General features: G+C 46.2%; 1 protein-coding gene across 1 annotated transcript in view; it reads right to left on the reverse strand.

Moving 5' to 3' along the window:
* Window positions 1–22,900, reverse strand: part of LOC138303647 (glutathione S-transferase kappa 1-like) — a 295,766-nt gene that overhangs the window by 146,350 nt on the left and 126,516 nt on the right. Inside the window, exon 4 of the mRNA XM_069242948.1 lies at window positions 6,320–6,420. Coding sequence (XP_069099049.1) covers window positions 6,320–6,420 — 101 coding nt within the window. The remainder of the gene's footprint in view (window positions 1–6,319; window positions 6,421–22,900) is intronic.

Consider the following 22,900-nt stretch of genomic DNA (forward strand, 5'->3'; position numbering starts at 1 on the left):
CTCTGGTTCACTTGTCGGCCAACCTACAGCCCTTTTGCAGTCTTCCCACAAATCTGCCGGAACCACAATCTCAAAGAGGGTGTTCAGGTCTTCCCAAAGACATTTCGCAAGCTTCACAAACCTATCAGTCTGCTGATACCATTCAATCGGTTTCTCTCTCAGTTTGGGAAAATCATCCGTAAAAGACTGAATGTCGCTTCTGTGCCACGGTACATGTATTAATTTTCCCCCTGCTGTCTCCCTCATTGGTAACATGGTTATTGCATCACTACTCTGTGGTCTTTTCTCCTTATGCTCTGGGACACTGTCTTTCCTCTTTTCCTTTTTCTTCGCCCATCTGCTTTCCCATTTGTCTAAGCACCTCCACACTTGTGCACTCTGCAGCAATTCTCTAAGGTGCACTTTCATGCCTGCTGACCTCATGTGTTCAAAGTCTGTGGTCCCGAAATCCAATCTCTAGCTCCTACTCAAGTGTTTTGTCTTGTCTATCTCAACCCCGTTTTTGTCAGCTATTTCTTGCAACCTTCTATGTACCTTGTTCACTTCTCTCGTAATCCTGGGACATAGATACCTCAGCTCTTCTTCCAAGTAGGACTCTAACCTATTCAAACCCATAGTCCCTTCCACCAATTCTTCTGCTTCCATGTTCAACCTGACCCTATTCAGATAGTCTTCTCCCTTCCCACTGGCTGAGCTTTGTGTGGAATTCAGACTGTTGAACCACTGTGTCAGCTGTTGCGCATTCAACCCCATCAGTGTAGCATTCACATCGACTGCCATTGATGGTTGCGGCAACTTTTCAGTGTTCGATGATAGCGGTATCATCAGTGGGGGACTCGACCTCACCACTGTTGACTGAGCACATATGGGACTAAACTCCATCAAGGACCCAGATCCAGTTGGCAGAGCCGCTATCGGAGTTGTCTCTGGAGTGTTTTCTATGCACCTCCTTTCCGTCCCATTCTGCACCACTGATCCTTGACCGCTCATACCTGAGTTAGGCTGAATGTACAAAGGTACCGGTGGACCTACAGTAATGGGTAGGGATATCGCATCTGGGTTCTGTCCATTCCCCAGGTTCTGAGGCATGTTCATTCCCACACTATGGGTCCTCATTGCCGGCATGCCCGTCTGACTCCCCGTCATCTGAGCATGTGCGGTTCCCCCCTGCATCTGCTTTTGAGGCATCAAAAGCTGGGTTGATTCAGCTTGTGCCAATGTTGGGTTGCGACCATTCTGTACTCCCATTACGGTTGGATCTAGAATCATTCCCGTACTGTTGTCACTGCTGTAGTACCTTGGGACCTGCGGCTGATAATTTTCTGCTGTTTTCAATATAGGCACATCTGGATATATTCTCCTAACCTGCGGTATCTGCGGGGTGAACAGTAAACTCGGGTCCTTAGATCCCGATGGCATTTCTGAATTGGGAGTTTCATTATTCTGTACCGGTGCCGGAGGGGCAGAACTGGTACTTGGACCTTGCTCTCTCTCTACATAAGGTGGTGGACGGTCGTTCAGCAATTGCATGATGAACTCCTCATCCTCTGACTCTTCTTCTCTCCTCAACTTTTCCTCGTCCTCTCTATCTTTGGAACACCTCCTGTTTGTCTTACAGGTAGCCTTCTTGCCTGTCGCCTCTTCTTCCTTAGCAATTGCGGGAAACAATTTTATCCCCTGCAATATATCTGACCTCCACACCTTCTGTGCATTATCCCACCTAGCGTCCGCTAGTGTCTTTTCTACCTTTCTTATCCTGGCCTCGAACTTCTTTTGCTGTTGCTGTCTAGCCATTAGTTCCCAAATCGCTAGAGCCTCAAACTGTGCTGGCCTTGGAGGTACCTTCATGTCGTACATCGCGAATCTCAAATTCTCTAGGATCCTTATATTGAATGTCCCATGGATCGGGAACGCTACGCTCCCATGTTTCTCTGTCAGCTTGTGCCATTGCTTTAGCCAAAGGCACGGAGCTACCCCCTTTTCCTCCATTACAATGTAAGCTGGTGTACCTTCGGGTGGCGTCTCCTCTCCTACGCTCGCTTTAATGTAAGACTCCCCCTTCATCGCACTCTTTAATGCTTTAAAAAATTTCATTTTCTCGTCTTTTATTTCACAAAGTTTGTAATAAATAAGTGACTTTAATTCCCGGAATACTCTTCGCTTGCCTTTCCCCTTCCAATCGAGCCCCACGGACTGCGTCCAATCCGTGCGTGACCCTTCTCTGCAACCAACCTATCCCAGCGCGGCTCCTAGTGATGTCACACTCACACACACTGCGGCTGACAAAGCCTCGCGGCTTGTCCTCCTTCACTCAGCTCCTCTCGTAACAACTTCTGGCATGTATCGCAAGCAACCAAATAATAATAAAACAGATCTGTCGGTTTACTACAGGAAGGGTAACACAATCGCTTCAGGACCTTAGGGATTTTTCACTAGCCTCGGCAGTTATTCCATCTTTCTCGGTCCCCACTTTCGCAAGCAAATTCTGACCCGCAGACTCTGCTCTCAACTTGTCAATGATCTATTCTAGTGCACTTAGAATTTGTCAAAGCCCGAAGTCGAAGTTTTCTTTCACTCCCTTAATACACGTACCGACTCGTTGACCACGCCCGGTCAACCTATTAAACCGACCAGACCACAACATAAAACAAGTGTCTCATACACTTTTCAACATACTCCGGAGTCTCTTGACCTCGCAGGGCCCGTCTCAACAACAACAACCACGTGGACCTTTTTCTGCACAAAGCGCCACATGCACATGAAGTTCGACGACTTCCCTACTCTCACACTCGGAGTCGCACCTCCGCTATTCTCTAAAATCCTCGCAACCTTTTCAAACAATCTGCGTCAATAAGCTGTGCAAGCGCAAAATCCTAACTTCACTCATACCGTCACTAGTACCGCCAACGCCGATTCCACACCTCCATTCTCTCCATTCGCAAGCTCCGAGATCCCGGGAAAGTCGCAGGGGACTTAGGGCATCATCATTCTCTCAATCTGTTTTACCCAAGAAAAATCTAATTCAACACCATATACTTCTCGAGTGGGGTCTCAAAGAGCGTAACCTTCAATTCAACACCATATACCTCTCGATTTGGGTCTCAAAGGACGAAACCGTTACCTCTCGAGTGGGGTCCCAAAGGGCGAAACCGTTACCTCTCGAGTGGGGTCCCAAAGGGCGAAACCGTTACCTCTCGAGTGGGGTCCCAAAGGGCGAAACCGTTACCTCTCGAGTGGGGTCTCAAAGGGCGAAACCATTACCTCTTGAGTGGGGTCCCAAAGGGCGAAACCGTCCTCTGCTACCATCTACTGATAGAGCGTTCCGACCTAATAAATTACCTGTATTTGGACGCTCTTGGGTCTATGAATCTTTTGACCAAGTGGGGCTCTCTTCACCCGAGATTAATCAATTTAATCAAATCAATAATCAATAACGAACATAAGCAATGCCCTGATCAACATAACACTTAACAATTAATCCAGAAAACATTTCGGCGAATCATGACCTTTCGGCCATGAATAACCACACCAGTTTATTCAAAGTTAATGCATTTATTTCCCTATATTAACAAAGCTAGCACGATATAAATGTGTCTCAACACCAAATGATATATGTAAATGAACATTAATAGCTGTCCATAACGGCGAAAAAGATGCAATCTATGCAGCATTTGAATAACAATGCATTCGATAATAGCAACGCAAACCACTAAAACTATAATCTGTAATGGGCTAATTGCATACATTAGTCAGCATAACAAGGTCTCAAATTGCATCGTGCAACAAATGAATCCTCATCTAACCTCAAATTAGCATCTGCATGTGGGACTTCATGCAAAAACAATTTAGCAACATTGATTTGGAAAACTCCTAACTAGGGCTCTTATCAAAAATCAGCAGTTGGTTACCTAAAAAGAAACACAATGCAATTGTACAATTTCCTTTCATATTTACCAAATTCAATCAGCATTCAAGGAAGTCTTCGTCTCACAGGTACCGGTTTCCGATCAGCATGGGACGGGGCAAAGGGGCAGGGTGGACAGGGCAATTGCCTCACAGCGGCAAGATAAAAGGACAAACTACTACTTCATGCAAAGGGGCAAATTAAGTTAAAGTCTCTAGGGCGAGAATTACTTAAAGTCTCTTTCTCTCGATTAGAGAAAGCATCAAAGTCTCATTCAAAAGGGCGTCGAACATCAATTGGCATCGTAGAAGATGGCAAAATGACGAAGTCGGCAAGATGGGCCATAATGGCTGCAATGGGCAATAATGTCCTCAATGGGTGCAATGGGTAATGGCCAAAATGTCTCAAAATGTCTAAAATGGCGAATGGCTGCTTTCTTCTTGTGCGCCAGGTTTTTATAAACAACAGTTCAAATCCAGTAGGGTCTTCCATTGGAGGGTTCATAGGTTGGCTTCAAATTGTCCAATCAAAAACAACAATTTACAAGCTTCTACCTAGGCATACATTATCCTTGGAGTCGGGAACGGAAGTTGCAACATATTTTACCAATTAACTCACTTTCAAAGCTTCCATTGTCTGCACCTGCAGATTGACCTTGGAGCAAAGAAGAAGATGCCAGGCTGGCACGAAACCTTAAAGATAAGCATGTGAACGATCTCACTGGAAAAGTACAGCTTCAAGCAAGAATACACGTTTTATTAGCACATTAGAAAAACACGAGCATCTAAACCGTGAGACTAGGCAACTAGGCCAAAGCCTCCACTAAAGTTATGCTAAGTTAAAACATTTCAAACAAGCAAATCATGGCACACGTTTACGGTTATGTCAGATTAGTACAATTCTAATACATCACGTTATATAAAGCAAGCTTATAAATGTTGGCAAACAACTCTGAGGGCACATTTGTCCCCGTACAATCTTTATTAGTTCGGTTAAAGTCACACTTGATTATTGCGGCACTACGTTTATGCGCTAATAAATGTAAAACCTTCATTTCAGCGTCATCACATCTGAGGTAGGGTGGGGAGAGTGGGTATTCGGTGGGAGCGAAAATGATCTCATAGGCAAATAACTTTACTGATTCAGCAATAGTCAGTTGTGCCCAAGAACAGGAATCTCAGGTTTAGTGCAGATCTGTTAACAATATGGGGATGAGTGACATAGCTATAGTTTGGTACAAATTAGCAAAGTTCTGTGATATCTCTTAGTCCAGTGTCAGGTTAAATATAAAAGTGGTACGGAAAGGCCAAAAAAATGGAAAGGAGGACCACACAAAGAACCGTTTATAATTATCTTTCTCTCCAGCCGTCAGGATACTTTTTTCCAGGCAGAAAGTAAAATGAGGCAAGGGTCACCCAGTAAAACAGACTTACCTTTTTTTGACTGATGGGTTGAGAGAGGGCTGTCTCAGAATAATACCATCCCAGTCTTTTTTAATAAATTCTGAAAACCAAGAGCTAAATGTATCTTGGAATCGTTTATTCTACACGCCGTGTTATGCTTCAAAGAGCATGTGGTCTTGCATTCCAGGCTAGGCTAATTGTTGAATTACTGGACGTGTGCCACTGAATAGAGACCTTAACTCTGCCTTATGTTTATTTTTTAGGGGCGAGGGCAAAGCGCACCATCCACTGTTGTAATCTCTCTTTGGGCTTCTAACCATGCCCATGTCACGTCATTCACTTTCATTGGTTCATGGGCTTGCCTTTTAAAATCCTCTTGCTTTCATTCGAGAAAGGCATGCATATGTCATGCCTTTTCCAGTGTTTAGCCCACCTACATAGCACCGGTAAACTACTGAAAACATACGCAGCTCAAGGTTTTCAGCATGGTTTCCAGACTACTTTATCTTTTTATTTTCCACGCAGCTTGATCGCGCTGGGGTTTACATAGCACGATCGCGCTCGTTTTTTATGTTTTCAATTTCAGCGCAATCACGTTGCATTTTACATAGTGCGATCATGCTGCATTTTACATAGCGCAATTCTATTGCATTTTACATAGCACGATCGCGCTGCGTTTGTTTTCATTTAATTTGTGTGGCGAGAAAAGTCTGGTTAGGAGTTTACAACGCTAATAGCTCTAACTCGAGCAAATGCGAGACCCGTTACATTGAAAATGATTGTTTAGTTATGGTGTCAGTTGTTTTAAGGGAGAAGTGTTGAAGTGTAGGGAATGGCTACAACTACTGTATGAAAACATGAGTTGCTATTATACACACATAAGACAGTTAGCAGAAAATAACCACATTGACATTAGCAACCACCCAAAGGAAATAGCTTTGAGTGCACAAAGAGAAAGGGGGTTTCTACAAGGGAGACTTTATCAGTGCAGATATTGAGTGAAAACACTTGCCGTTGACCAGATCCTCATCCAAAACTCCCGGGAGACAAGCTCTACGAAATCTGGCTGCTCCATGTCTACAGCTGTGACAAACCGCATTGCAGGGAGACTGCCTGCAAGAGAGGATATTAAAAGACCACATGACAGAAAGTGAAACAGTAGAATGGACCAAATCCACTATAGAACTCAAGCATCTCATCTTGTCTCCCTTCCCTGATGTTCTGTCGCATGCCTGTCTGAATACCCTAAGTTTCTGTGTAAGAGGTACCTACGAGAAAGAAGTTTAAAAGTCTCAGGGTGACCTACAAGAATGCTTTCCAGTCTAATGCAATTTTGTCTTAGAGACATTGCTTGCACATAATTGGAAAATCTATAGGAACACCATGTTGACACTCCTACCCACACCTATATCTTGGTTGGTGGGAGCTAATCGCACAATGCAAAACGTTTAGTAAATATGATTGATATGTTACCATAATAATTCTTTATATTAGTCGCCTGCTAATAGAGTTGCTAGATACACCAGAACTATTTGTAGAATATTTAAATCTGCTTATTCATAAAAAGAGGAACTGCCCATTGACACACACTATGAGCAGGAAATTGACAACATATTACAATTAGCAGAATTCTGCAGTGGCTAGTACAGTTATCACTTTGATATATGTCAAACCTATAACACTAGAAGGTTTTCTTTTGACCACCAGCTCACAAGGTTTGAAGTGGTTGATCATACATGCTGCAGCTACTGGTGGGCAAAAGATACTGCACATTAAGGGGCATAATTACAAGAAAGTGGCACATCATCGATGATGCGCCACTTTTCTTCCTCCCCCTAACGACAACATGGTTGTGCCATATTTACAATACGGAACACCATGGCAATCCTTAGCACAATAACGTTAAAATTGTGGCGCTTTGCTACACTGCCATAAAAAAAATTGATGTTGGTGCAGCAAAGCACAGGGAGGCCCCTTGAACATAATGGATGCGTCATTGTAACACTAGAGCCCGAACGCCCGTCTCATGCAGGCGAAATGTGGCACAAGGGGTCACAAAGTGGCACAATGCAAGCGTTGTGCCACTTTCTAAATATGGCATGGCAGAAAAGCCACCTTAGCGCTGCCTTAGCATCAAAGAAATGATGCTATGGTGGCGCTTAGGTGGCACATAGGGCTTGTAAATACACCCCTAAATGCAGATACGAGGAAACAATATGAGAAATGATTGACAAATTAAAAACCTGTAAATATTCAACCGTTGTTGACGGTGCGAGGCAGAAAGTTAAAGGAAATAGGTTCTGGATTTAAAATACCACATACAAATAGAAAAAGACTTTGGGAAGGTGTATTACAACTTTTATTTCTCAAGTGTACTCCCTCTGGTATATCATGAATAAGCAAAGACAGGTGCGTAAGGCAGATAAAGATTTAAAGGGTTTAACCTGTAGTGCTGTAAAAATGAGGTTCAGGCAGATTCTAAATTTAGGTCAAAACAAAGGAGAAGCCAGAAGACTAAAATACCCCCCACTTGAACCACAAACCGTACCTCTAATCACAGCACATGAAGTGGGCAAACCTAAAACAGTTCCCTTCATACTGCCATCCATGCATCCTTTCACCCTTCCATCTACTAATTCCCATCTATTCATGTATCTACCTGTCCTTCCCTTCACCTATCCCCTCCACCCATCCAGCCGTATTTTTTTCCATCCATCCTGTTACACTTTTATATTTATATCTTGCATTTCAACCATCTACTCATCAAAGTAATCGGTAATCCATTCATATATCCTTTCGCCCATCTATCCTTTCACTATCCCTTCGTCAATATTTGACTTTTGTGTCAGTCCTTCTATTCGTTCACTCTTTCATGTAGAAGTCTGTAAGGAAATGCCTCCTTGACATGGTTACCCCCTATCTTTTTGCCTTTGCTGATGCTAAGTTTTGATTGAACGTGTGCTGGGACCCTGCTAACCAGGCCCCAGCACCAGTGTTCTTTCCCTAAACTGTACCTTTGCTTCCACAATTGGCACAGCCCTGGCACTCAGATAAGTCCCTTGTAACTGGTACCCCTGGTACCAAGGGCCCTGATGCCAGGGAAGGTCTCTAAGGGCTGCAGGATGTCTTATGTCACCCTGGGGACCCCTCACTCAGCACATGCACACTGCCTAACAGCTTGTGTGTGCTGGGGGGGAGAAAAAGACTAAGTCGACATGGCACTCCCCTCAGAGTGCCATGCCAACCTCACACTGCCTGTGGCATAGGTAAGTCACCCCAATAGCAGGCCTTACAGCCCTAAGGCAGGGTGCACTATACCACAGGTAAGGGCATAGGTGCATGAGCACTATGCCCCTACAGTGTCTAAGCAAAACCTTAGACACTGTAAGTGCAGGGTAGCCATAAGAGTATATGATCTGGGAGTTTGTCAAACACAAACTCCACAGTTCCATAATGGCTCCCCCGAATAAATGCACACTGATGCCAGTGTGCAATTTATTGTAACATACACCTAGAGGGCATCTTAGAGATGCCCCCTGGATACTAATCCTAGTGTAGGCTGACCAGTTTCTGCCAGCCTGCCACACACCAGACATGTTGCTGGCCACATGGGGAGAGTGCCTTTGTCACTCTGTGGCCAGGAACAAAACCTGTACTGGGTGGAGGTGCTTCTCACCTCCCCCTGCAGGAACTGTAACACCTGGCAGTGAGCCTCAAAGGCTCACCCCTTTTGTTACAGCGCCCCAGGGCATCCCAGCTAGTGAAGATGCCCGCCCCTCCGGCCACTGCCCCCACTTTTGGCAGCAAGGCTGGAGGAGATAATGAGAAAAACAAGGAGGAGTCTCCCACCAGTCAGGACAGCCCATAAGGTGTCCTGAGCTAAGATGACCCCTTCCTTTAGAAATCCTCCATCTTGAGTTTGGAGGATTCCCCCAATAGGATTAGGGATGTGCCCCCCTCCCCTCAGGGAGAAGGCACAAAGAGGGTGTAACCACCCTCAAGGACAGTAGCCATTGGCTACTGCCCTCCCAGACCTAAACACATCCCTAAATTTAGTATTTAGGGGCACCCCAGATCCCAGGAAATCAGATTCCTGCAACCTGAAGAAACAAGAAGCACTGCTGACCTACAAGCCTGCAGAGAAGACGGACGACGACAACTGCTTTTGCCCCAGCCCTACCGGCCTGTCTCCAACTTTGAAAACCTGCAACCAGTGACGCATCTGACAGGGACCCGGGACCTCTGAAGCCTCAGAGGACTGCCCTGGACTAAAGGACCAAGAAACTCCAGTGAGCAGCGGCTCTGTTCAAAACCAGCTACTTCTTGCAACAAAGAAGCAACTTCCAAAGACTGCACATTTCCGCCGGAAGCGTGAGACTTCACACTCTGCACCCGACGTCCCCGGCTCGACATCCAGAGAACAAACACCACAGAGAGGACTCCCTGGCGACTGCGAGCCCGTGAGTAACCAGAGACGACCCCCCTGGGCCCCCACAGCGATGCCTGCAGAGAGAATCCAGAGGCTCCCCCTGACCGCGACTGCCTGTAACAAGGGACCCAACACCTGGAACCAGCACTGCACTTGCAGCCCCCAGGACCTGAATGAACCGGACCTCAGTGCAGGAGTGACCCCCAGGTGACCCGCTGCCTAGCCCAGGTGGTGGCTGTCCCGAGAAGCCCCCCCCTGTGCCTGCCTGCACCGCTAGAGTGACCCCCGGGTCCCTTCATTTAAACCAATACAAAATCCGACGCCTGTTTTGCACACTGCACCCAGCCACCCCTGTGCCGCTGAGGGTGTGTTTTGTTTGCCTACTTGTGTCCCCCCAGTGCTCTACAAAACCCCCCTGGTCTGTCCCCGAGGACGCAGGTACTTACCTGCTGGAAGACTGGAACCGGGGCACCCCTGTTCTCCATAGGTGCCTATGTGTTTTGGGCACCTCTTTGACCTCTGCACCTGACCGGCCCTGAGCTGCTGGTGTGGTAACTTTGGGGTTGCCTTGAACCTCCAATGGTGGGCTGCCTATGCCCCAGGACTGAGACTTATAATTGTTTTACTTACCTCGCAATCTAACCTTTACTTACCTTCCCCAGGTACTGTTGATTTTCGCACTGTGTCCACTTTGAAAATAGCTTATTGCCATTTTTACAAAGACTGTATATGATATTGCTTTTATTCAAAGTTCCTAACTTACCTACGTGAAGTACCTTGCATTTTAAGTGTTTACTTCAAATCTTGAACCTGTGGTTCTTAAAATAAACTAAGAAAATATATTTTTCTATACAAAAACCTATTGGCCTGGAGTAAGACTTTGAGTGTGTGTTCCTCATTTATTGCCTGTGTGTGTACAACAAATGCTTAACACTACCCTCTGATTAGCCTACTGCTCGACCACACTACCACAAAAGAAAGCATTAAAATGATCTAATTGTGCCACTATCTTACCTCTAAGGGGAACCCTTGGACTCTGTGCACACTATTTCTTACGTTGAAATATACAAAGCCAACTTCCTACACAGTCCTTTTGACTCTTCCAACCATCTTGCCATTCTTCCATTCTTCATTTCAATCTTCCATCTTTTCACTCTGCCACTTAGCCATCCTCCACCCTTCAATTATAACTTTCTCCTTTTCTCCCTTCTTCCCTTTCATGTTTTGATTTCTTCCTTTCACCCTTCTTTACCCCCACCCACTCTTTTTACCTCTATTTAAGCATTTTATGTATCTATAATTCTACCTCTCTTATCTTTTTCGCTCATGCTTACTTTCTCAATGTGTACCCTGAACTTTGTTTTCCTGATTCTCAACATTTTTTTTAGTTTCCTTCGCAATGCAGCAGCCAAAAGGCCACATCTCTTTGTCATAGTTTCCCTAACCTGGCCTTTATGAGAATTGTGCCTGCCCACTGAAGATGCCCACAAAGAACAGATTAACGTTCTAGTGGGACTCAGTTCACCAACTCATTGAGCTAAGGGCATCACCCGTTTAAGCTGCTAGAGTGGGGGGTTCCCTATGCCACTGGGTCAGAAATAAACCTCAAGTTGAAACAATAAATTAGCCAAGAGGACGGGGTCATTACAAACTAGTTACTGCTTCATTTTCTGGTGCACACTGCACAAGAGTCATATAAATAACAAAATATGGTAAGGTTGCACACAAACAAAATTCAGGCTTGTGTAGATGTAAACTAGTAGGGCATATGCTATGGTAGAGCACATCAGAACAGAGCTGAATGGTGAAGTGAAAAGCTTTCATTTCTTAAGGCTCTCAATCACAGGAGAAGTAATGGAGAAAATACTGAGGGCCTTATTTAGAACTTGGCAGAGGGGTTTCTCTGTCACAACAGAGACAGATATCCCATCTGCCGAAATATAAATCCCATAGGCTATAATGGGATTTAGATTTCAGCGGATGGGATATCTCTCACCATTGTGATGCAGTAACCCATCCGCTGAGTTCTAAATTAGGCACAGACTCTGTGAAAGTTTAACTCAATATGAAGTTATGTACATCAACTTAAATGGTCTAATGTTAAAATAGTGTTGCATATCCTTTGTAAATGCAGTCCTGGGCATTTACAAAGAACTAGTATTTATTTCTGTGATGCCAAGGCGCAGCTCAGCTTGGTTGTTAACAAAATTGCCTCATGGCTCTACAATCACAAATGCAACAGGATATAGAATGATAATGAAAACATATATATAACAGCACTCATCTGAATTTTATAGTATGCCCTATAATTTTGTGACACTTGATCTAGTGAATAAGCTGTCATAGCATGAAGCGATTTTTCCCTATTAACAAAATTTTGCACTGATTTGAGATTTAATATTGAGCTTCATGCGTTAGTATTGTAGGATCTCTAAAGTGAAGGGAATCTTCTTGCAGCATTTTCAGGGATACAGAAAGCTACTTACGGCTCCTTCCTAGGAAAATACACCATGTACCTACCAATACAATCTGGCTGCTCTGGTGCACAAGAATGACAGGGACAGATATCTGAGGGTGGTGGGGGAGATGGATGATAACATAAGCTCATTAAGCTCATAAAAAACCTGTGAGGGAAAAGGAAGTGTAGGGTCAGAGCCACATAAAAAATGGACTCTCTTTAGGCTAGCTTTTTGATCACAGAATGTCTCTGAATACATCTGCACTCTTGCTATGTCTGAGATCTGGTTACTGCAGAGTTCAGGACATATCAGTAGTTGGTAGAATGTCTGGTTGTATCTGCACACATGATCTGCATACTTCTGCCATCAGGTATTGGGCTCAGCTCAGACATTACAATTTATGTTTCTTTGAAGAAGTTTTGAGTCTTGGGATATGCAGAGACTACTTCTTTAATCCACAATGGACGTGGACTCAGATTGCTTTTTCCGCTATCAAGTGTGTACATGTTTAGCAAAGGCTCCCAAAATGGACGTTTTACTCACAGCTTTTCCCTGCCTAACTGCTCCACTATATGAGAGCGAAGATTCAGATAACAATCAGTGCGCGAGTGACTTCTTCGACTGCTCTCCAAACGGGAACACTGGTCTACTTCTACTGACTTCTTCACCTTGATGCATCATGAATTATACTCTCACAATCAGTGGCGGCTAATGACATTTGAAAGTGGTGGGGCGTAAACGCTGTGGATGAGTGTTGTGTCAAAAGTGAAGCAAGAGTGCAAGATTGTCCAAAGGGGAACTGAAGGAGACGTAGCCCTAAGAAAATCTTGAAACAAAAATATCAAATGGTGCAATTTAAAGCAACTTTCAGAAAGCAACAATATTTATAAAGTAATTGGAAATGTGTAGTCTTGAAATAATTAAACACTTTTAAAACTGTTCCATATCTTATTGTATTCTTGCTTCCATCAATGCCATCCATTTAGGCTTACTGCAATATTTTAAAACAAGAGGGTTGCAAATAATCACCCGATGGACTTGTCACTCTTGAATTGCCAACTCATAGGCTTCTCTTAAGTTAAAGAGAAGTAGCTAACGATTGTCATTGACGCTCCCCGTAAACTAACTACTTGCCAACATTTTAAAGTGGCCTACCTTGGACTAGAAGAAACCCACAGTGGGCCCTTCACAGCTCAGAAGCTCTGCTGAAATCAAACACTTGTGTTCTTTGCAGCAAACCATAGACACCTACAAACAAGTGCCGGCCAGATCAGAGATGTAATTTCCATATACATGGTGATGCCATAATTCTTTTTAATTTATTACTGTTGCTGGCACAGTGCTTCTGATGGATACAACTACCTGTAGATTCATCACCTTATGAATTCTCCCATGCGCCAGCATCCGACGGAAAATCTCCTTCCCAGCTCTCCACGTCGATGAGGATGTCACAGTTGCATGGCTCGATGCGACTCCTTCTGACGTCACCGTGCCTCGCCGGTGTGCTGACGTCAGTTCCCTTTTTTCCGTGCCTTCGACGCTAACGGTTTTCTCCTAGCTCTCGCTACTGTTGAAGGTGTTCCATCTTGTTTCTGGTTACAATCTTGTTTCTGGTTACAATGTCTCCTCCTAGGAAGTCGGGACTTAAGCCTTGTCGAGAGTGTGGGGGTCCCCTGTCGCTTACTGACCCTCATGATGATTGCCTTTGGTGTTTAGGCTCTGAGCATGACGTTGAGGAGTGTTATCCTGGCAGAGCATGAATCCAAAGGCTCTGAAGGAGAGAGAAGCCAAACTCTTTTTGGCTAAGGTGTAAAAAGGACATAAGAGCCATCACAGGTCATCTTCTCACAGTTCGTCGAAGAAGCACAAGAAGCGACGTAGTCATGACTCTCTGCGTCATTCGGCTCGGAGCTGTTCAAGGTCCAGATTTCCATCTAGACAGCACTGTGCAACGTGGGAGGTTAGTCCTACTGTGACTCCGCAGCCTCAAAGCCCTCAGGCTTCTCCAGCGCCGTTGGACTTCGAGGTGGTTGCGCCTCCAGAGAGTCCTCTTTTTTCACCTGTGACGCAGGATTCGGATGTTCAACAGGCACAAGTGCCACATGGAGAGCAGCGGTATCCTGCCTTCCTAGCTCCGAGAGCGGATCCGGCAGCATTTTTAAATGATGTTTGGAGGAACAGGAGTACCAAAGGCAGTTGCTGGAGGAAGGAGAGATTGTGGAGCCCTTGGGGGAATATCAAGGCCAGTGGGCTAGACACTTCCCCGGAATGGGACCTTTCTTCTCCAGGGGAGTTTACGGAGGAGGCGGCCTCTTTCCATACTGTGGTCAGGAAGGTGGCACATTTTTTGGATCTTCCGTTGCCTGCTGCAGAGGTCAAAATTAATATTATAACTGAGGTCCTGCATCCTTCTTTGGCTTCAGCAGATCTTTTGCTTCCGTTTAATGATGCTCTTACAGAGCCTATCATAGAGGTTTGGAGGAAGCCTGTGTCATCTCCAGCTGTCAACAGATCTGTGGCAAGGAGGTACAGGGTGGCTCCTGGAGATCCGGGATTTTTGTTGAAACATCCTACCCCAGAGAGTCTAGTTGTTCAAGCCTCTTGTTCCACATGGTCTGCACCAGGCTCCTTCCCTGTGATTCTATCGGACAGGGAGTCCAAGAGGATGGAGCAGTCGGCGAAGAAGACTTTTTCTTCTTGTAGTATGGCCCTCAAAGCAGCAAACGCTACCTGTGTATTAGGTATATATGTGTACGCCCTGATGGATTCAGCTAGAGCTATGGTTCCAGACCTGCCGCAGGAGGTGCAAGAACAATTTGGAGAACTCCTGTCGGATGCTCAGGCAGCAGCTAAGCAGATAATTCAGTCTGGTCTGGATTCTACAGATTCGGTGGCCATGGCGATGGGTACCTCAATTGCTACCAGGAGTCATGCATGGTTGAGGTCCTCTGGCCTTTCCTTGGATGTCCAGCCTACCCTCTTGGACTTGCCTTTTGATAGGGAAAAGCTTTTTGGTGCTAAAGCTGACTCTGCCTTAGAGCGCTTTAAGGACAGTAGGGCCACAGCAAGGTCTTTGGGTCTGCAGGCTTCTATTATTACCCCTTTCAGGTCCTTTTGGAGGTTCATGGGATTTGGGCGTGGAGCTGTTTACCGTGAGAGACCTCAGTCCACAGTACAACAGCCTGCCAGCCTCCCTTATAGGCCCTTTAGAGGGCAGGGGAGGGTTAGGACAAGAGGGGCCACCCAGCAGCACCATGCATCATCCTTCCTCTGGAGGACAACAAGGGAAAGAGCCCTAATTTTCTGCCCATTTTCAGCCATACATCTCCTGTAGAGGGAAGATTACGTCTTTTTCTCCGCGAGTGGGAGTTTATCACATCAGACTCCTGGGTTCTGAACATTGGTCGGAAAGGACATGCTCTGCCCTTTCAGAAGTTTCCCCCTCCCATCCCTCCCCATCCCTCGTTTTGTTCAGAAGACCATCTCCTGTTGTTGCAGCAGGAGGTTCAAATCCTTTTATCAAAAGGTGCAGTGGAGTTGGATCCAGAGCAGGAAAGGGGTCAGGGTTGTTATTCGAGATATTTCCTGATTCCCAAGAAGGATGGTCGATTGAGACCAATCCTGGACCTGAGGATTTTGAATTGGTTTCTCAAACAGGAGAAATTCAAGATGCTGACACAGGTGCTTCTGGCGTTGAACAAAGAGGATTGGATGGTGTTTGTCGACTTGCAGGATGCTTACTTTCATATCCCTATACTCAAGTCGCACAGGAAGTATCTACGGTTTGTGGTGGGGTCACAACACTACCAGTTTGCAGTCCTTCCATTTGGTCTTACTTCAGCACCTCAAGTCTTCACGAAGGTGATGGCGGTGGTTGCAGCAAGTCTCAGGTGGAAGGGAATATCGGTATTCCCTTACCTGTATGATTGGTTGATCAAAGCCAAGTCTCCAGAGCTCGTGCTGCATCACTTGCAGATGACAACTCAGTTGTTGTTCAGTCTGGGCTTTTACATTCGCTCTTACATTCTGTTGGTCACTCATGCACGTTGGCACATGAGGGCTCACCAACGGTGCCTCTGCAAGCAGTGGTTTCAACACAAAGGGGATCTCGAGGAGTCGATATCGATCTCCAGAGACGCTGCAGCGGATCTACGATGGTGGGCTGTGGACGGCAATCTTTCTCAAGGAAGCCCGTTATCACTACCGCCTTCGGTGGCCACGGTCATGACGGATGCTTCCACTCTAGGGTGGGGAGCTCATCTGGGGGCCCTGGAGATCAAGGGTCGTTGGTCTCCAGTGGAACAGACTTTTCATATCAATCTGTTAGAATTGCGGGCGATACGTCTGGCTCTCAAGGCCTTCCTCCTGTCCCTTCGCGGTCAGTCAGTTCAGGTCCTGACGGACAACACTACCGCGATGTGGTATATAAACAAGCAGGGAGGAGTGGGGTCGTACATTCTCTACAGAGAGGCTCTGGGGCTCTGGTCCTGGCTTCAGGACCAGCGGATTTGCTTGGTAGCGAATCAACTGGCCGGAGTGCTTAATGTACTTGCGGACACTCTCAGTCGACATGTCTTGGCCGATCACGAGTGGCGTCTCCATCCGGATCTGGCCCTTCACATCTGTAAGATGTGGGGTTCTCCAAGGACAGATCTGTTTGCCACTCGGGAGAATGCGCACTGCCCGTCATTCTGCAGCCTCCAGTATCCGGTGCAAGGAGCTTTGAGGGATGCGTTTCAGATCTCTTGATGCAACCAGTTGCTTTACGGGTTTCCCCGATACCCTTGATTCCTCGGGTTCTGAGGAAGATTCGCCAAGATCGGGCTCAGGTCATTTTAATAGCTATGGATTGGCCAAGAACGGTGTGCTACACGGACCTTCTCCAACTCTCACTGTGCCCTCCGCTCCGTCTCCCTCCCAGGGCAGATCTCCTCTTGCAGTCGCAGGGGCAGGTTCTACACCCTCACCTCCAGAGCCTGCACCCTCATGCCTGGAGATTGAACGGGGCAATCTGAGTTCTTTCTCTCTCCCACCAGAGGTAGTGGATGTTATTTTATCGGCCAGGCAACACTCCACTAAGACTGTTTATGCCGGCAGGTGGTGTGGAGAGAAGCAAATTGATCCTTTGAGGGCCCATCTGTCCGATGTTCTGTTGTTTGCATTAGCTTTAGCACAGAAGAGTTGTGCAGTTGCTACTGTTAAAGGCTATTTGGTGGCACTGTCAGCCTTTCTTTGCCTTCTGGACCAGCCCTCCTTGTTTAAATCGCCTATTGTTATTAGGTTTTTAAAGGGTTTAACTAATAAATTTCCTCCCACTCCTTTTCTTATGCCTCAGTGTGATCTGAATCTCGTTATAACTTTTTTAATCGGTTCACAACTCAAACCCATGCATTCTTGTCCGTTAACATTTATAGTTCTTATGACGGTTTTCCTGATAGCTATAACATCAGCTAGGCGTGTTGGTGAGCTTCAGGCTCTTAGTGTTAAACCTCCCTTTACTTTATTCTTTCCTGATAATGTGGTGCTGAAAACCAGGGCGGCTTTCCTACCTAAAGTTGTCACTCCTTTTCATATGGGGCAGACCATTACCCTTCCATCTTTCTACTCTCCTCCTCACCTCTCGAAGGAGGAAGAGAGGCTCCATCGTTTGGACCCCAGGAGGGCTCTCAGTTTTTATATTGAAAGGACAAAAGACTTTCACTATTCGTGGGATATGTTGGAAAGAGGAAGGGCAGAGCGGTCCATAAAAGAACGATATTCAGGTGGGTCATTCTTTGTATCAAGGTTTGCTACTCGATGGCAAAGAGAGTTCCCCCTGAAGGTATTAGAGCTCATTCGACCAGGGCTAAGTCCGCCACTTCGGCCCTGGCTAGAGGGGTTCCGGTGGCGCATTATTGCTTGGACTCGGAGGTTAGGAGGGACGGCCATTTTGCACGATCTGTATTGCAGGATTTCTTAGTGTAACTAGTCAGGCACCCACCTCCGAGAGCAGTACTGCTTTGGGACTCTATTCATAAAGTGAGGAATCCACAGGTAGTTGCATCCATCAGAATAACAAGTTACTTACCTTCGGTAATGCTTTTTCTGGTGGATACATTAGCTACTTGTGGATTCCTCAAAGTCCTACCTGCCTTCCTGTCTGGCCATACCAAGACTTTTGTTTACAAGTGTATATAGGTTTTGGTAATTATATGCATATATGAATGATGGTTATCATTGGATTGCATCATTATGGTTTTATGTATATATGTATTAGTTTGAGCTATTGTGAGGTCAGTTTTCACCTGTTCGTCTCGAAGGCACGTAAAAAATGGGTGAAACTGACGTCAGCATGCCGGCGAGGACCTCTTATTGGCATAGTGATGTTAGATAGAATCAGGCTGGCGGTACGTACCTCCACATTATGACATTGGCATGTTGGCTTGGTAACATCCGTCGGGCTGGAGATATCCATCTCCAGCCGACGGCTGCCACTGTGCTGCCTGCGGGATTATGACCCTGCTTACCGCCATGGTTTTCATGGTGTTCGTAAAGCCATGAAAACCATGGCAGTAGGCCATATCAGTGACAGGGAATTCCTTCCCTGTCACTGATAGTGGTCTCCCCCCCTTCCTCTCCAGTTACAACCTCTCACCCCCCCACCTCTTCAAGCCCCTCCACTCCCCCTACATTCACACCCCCTTCACACACACACACACACACACACGCATACACACACCACACCCATTTCCGCATGCTTACTTACATGCATGCATACATCAATTCACACACACACATCCGCACACACTTTCAAACATACATGCACACACGCATTCACATTTCACAAAATGCACTCACACGTCCGTACATGCACACACGTATCTAACACGCAACACACACCTGCATTCACACACACACATACATACACACACACAACACCCCCTTCCCCTGTCGAAGACCTGACTTACCTGGATCCAGGGGGTCCTCTGGCAGGAGACGGGACAGGGCGCTGCTGCCGCCAGCAGCAGAACACCACCAGGCCATATTATTGGCCATAATATGGCTGGGGGGCGGTCTACTGGCATGGCGCTGCTGGTGGTAGCAGCGCCACCTTATCGCCATCCGCTGTCATGGCCACAGCCGGATTTCTGCCATTCTTGAGGCAGAAATCCGGCTGTGGTCATAATATGGCGGGCGGCTGGTAGCCGCTGCAACGTCTTTTGGCTGCCGTCTTCGCGGCAGTAGGTGGTTTTTACCACTGATGTTAAAATGAGGGCCTTAGTCTTCCTCAGTCAGGCCCCAGCTTGCCCGGATCCTCGTCTTCTTACAGTCAACATTCCACCAAGGTCGTAGAAAATAAAATATGCAGCTTGGGGAGAGGCAAGTGGTGCTGGGTCCCACAGCACCTAGCTCGGTTGGGGAGGTGGCACAGACCTGGGAGCGGCTAGGCCTGGTGTAACTCCTCTGTGTGTTCTTCATTCGGTGCACAGTCAGTCACTGCTGGGCTCAGTCAGGCCTCCGAGGCCTAGAAGACTGTCCTCCACCTGAAGTAAATAGTAGTGTTGGCCTGAGTGGTGAGGGTACTGCACTCCCATTGCGACCTCTCTGGGTCTTCCTAAGTGTCTGGAGCAGTTGTGCAGGGTAAAACTGCTTTTGCTGGCTGTCTCTTACTGGAGACCGGTCTTCAGATCAAAGTACCCTTCTCATTCCACAAGGATAAGAGGTCACAACGAGGCCCTCTTTGCAAGGAGTGGAGGACGTGGAGTTTAGGCAGAGTCTCCAGCACCTTTCACTGAGCAGAGGCCTCTCCTCTGGTGGCCTAACAGTGCCAGTCTCTCGGGCGGGACAGGGCACACGTACAGACTGTCACCCTTTCACAGGGGGCATCCTTTGTAACTTCAGAAGGACACTGTAGAGCTCTAGGCACCTTCCCTTCGCTCACAGCTCAGGAGCCACTGCTGCTACTGAAGGAGACCAGGCCTCAGACACAGCTGACTCTGGAGCATGGACTGCACAGCTGCTCTCAGAGCCCGGGTAGCCTGGCTGCAGCCTCCTTATTGGGCCATTGAGGCAGGGAAGGGCTGATCCAAGAAGTGAGTCTGCTCCTTTTGTGCGATATAATGGGGGAGCGCTGCAAGTGATGAGGGGACCTGGTCTCCCGTAGCAGTTTTTAACCTTTCCTCTGTCCACATAAAAGTTGGGTTTGGGGGAAGTTAAGTGAGTAACAAAAGCCATCCATCCCGCCCCTTCATGGGGCAGCTGTGAGAGGAGAGAACCCAGAGGAAGAATTGTAACTAACAGGGTGGCTCTTTCCTGCAGGATTGCTGTGGTTGTCTCGTCCGGCTTTGGTGTGCTGTACACAGGAGTGCAGACTTTTACCATCCATTTTAAAAGGAAGTGAAGTTCGCTTCCTTCGTCCTTGCGGTTGTTCTGCTGCCAGCTGAGCAGGTTTGAGAGGCGGTCTCGGATGGATGTGACAGGAACTCTGAGGACACACTGTGTGTCTGTGCAAATGCTGTGCTCTGCTTCCCTGGGATGCTTGAAGATGTTTGTTGGTAGCAGCCTTCCTATGGCTGGCTTCTTGTAGGAAAGTACCATCTTTCTTGGCAGGTTAGGCCCAATTTCTGCTGTTCCTCAGTGTGTTTTTACTGTCTCCCTGCAATCCTGCTAGTCAGGACCCCAGTGTGAAATATCCACAAAACAAAGAAGCAATGAGTATATGAGATTTATTCTCATGTCCGATTAGGAGGCAGGCTTACAGCAACTGCAGCCGGCACCATTCTTGAAAAGAATCTCTCCACATGAGTATAGCACGAGGATCACCCACGTAGGGTAGACATTACACATCTCCCTTCTTCATAATTTATGGAAAAGATAAACAAATACAGAACAAACAGATAAACATACCATAAGAATGAACAAACATAAACTATAAATCAAGTTACATGGCAAACTCACTAAACCTCCTCGGCAACCTTAACTTCTTTTTGTCTCACAGAAAAGGCCTCCTGTTCTGCAGGGAGGAATGTTCAGAAGGAACATCTTCAGTCGACTCATGAACAAAACGCTTTGAATCAATGCACTTCGGGACCTTCATTACTTTGTTTCTGTTCCACATGTTTCCATCACTTAATAACAACGAGTACTCATACACCTTGACAACCTTCAAAGGCTCGGTGAACTTGGAATCACACTTATGAACTTTGCCTCCTTTCAAATCACGAACCCAATCACCAAACGCAAACATATCATCAACACCTTCCCACTTGACTTTCTTCTTTTCAACACCCTTTGACACCAGAGCTCTATGCTTCCTTCCCCTCACTGCTTCAAATGGGGATAACCCTGTTACAGAATCCGGAGTCGTGAGGTATGACCAAATCAGATCTTTCAGAGCTTTACGCCAGCTTACCCCACTACTCAAGGCTAGTTGCAAATTATCTTTCAATGCTTTGTTCTACCTCTCAACCAGACAATTGCTCTGGGGATAACAAACAGACATTTTAATGTGTTCAATGTCATATCTTTCTAAGAAATCAATCATGACATTAGACACAAATTGCACCCCATTATCAGACACAATAGTTCCTGGTACTCCTTCAGATTCAAACAAATCAATCAAAAACTCTACTGCAACATCAGTTGTGACATTTTCCACAAACTTTACTACAGGCCATCTTGAAAAGTAATCAACCGCTACCGGAGCATACTTAGGTATTTTGCCTAAAGCATACAGTGGTCCCACGATATCAATTGCAACTTTCTTCCACGGTCCGTCTGATTTGTCCGAATCAATAGAAGGTTTTTTCACAACTCTCTGGGACTTGTCACTCCACACACACAAGACACAATCTCTGATGTGGTATTTCATATCCCTGTCTACACCGGGCCACCAATATTCCGACTTGACCCGCCTCTTGGTTGCACTCATGTCCAAATGTCCTTCGAGGGCAAGTTTTAACACCCGCCCTCGCAACCCAACAGGAAGCACTAGTTGTTCCCCTCTCATCACTAGGTCATTCATGACAGATAACTCAACACTCACTTGACGGAAATGTTCCATATCTGCAGAAGCTCTTCCTCTTGCTGGCCAGCCTTCACGTACATATTTCACAACTACCTGCAAAACTAGATCCTCTTGTACAACCTTTGACCACTCCTCATGTGAAATTCTGCCATCTGTAACACGACAAATATCCAGATTAACAGTTGATACCATTTCCTCATGTTCCTCATCCCCTTCTACCTCCTCATTTGAAGGCAACCTGGATAAACAATCGGCTAACACGTTCCTTTTACCAGGCATGTACTGCATGATATAGTTATACTCCAACATCCTCATCACCCACTGGGCTAATCTGGGAGTAGCTCTGCCTGCCCCTTTTGTGGAAAAAACATCAATTAAGGGTTGATGGTTAGTCCTAATCACAAAACATGTACCCATACATATTTTCTGAAATAATTAACACCCCACCAACAAGAAAAAGCTTCTCTTTCAATGGTGGAGTTATTATTTTCTGCATATTTCAAAGGTCTGGAAGCATTCGCAGTGGTTACCTCCATGCCCTCTCTCACCTGTAGCAATATGACACCTAGACCAACAAAACTGGCATCCGTGTTGATAATGCTCTGATCTTTCGTGTTAAATGGTTTGAGTGTAGGTGCAACCACAATCAACCTTTTCAGTTCCACAAATTCTGATTCACACTCCTCACTCCACATGAAT

Source organism: Pleurodeles waltl, chromosome 7 (genome assembly GCF_031143425.1).
Source record: "Pleurodeles waltl isolate 20211129_DDA chromosome 7, aPleWal1.hap1.20221129, whole genome shotgun sequence".
NCBI classification, from domain to species: domain Eukaryota; kingdom Metazoa; phylum Chordata; class Amphibia; order Caudata; family Salamandridae; genus Pleurodeles; species Pleurodeles waltl.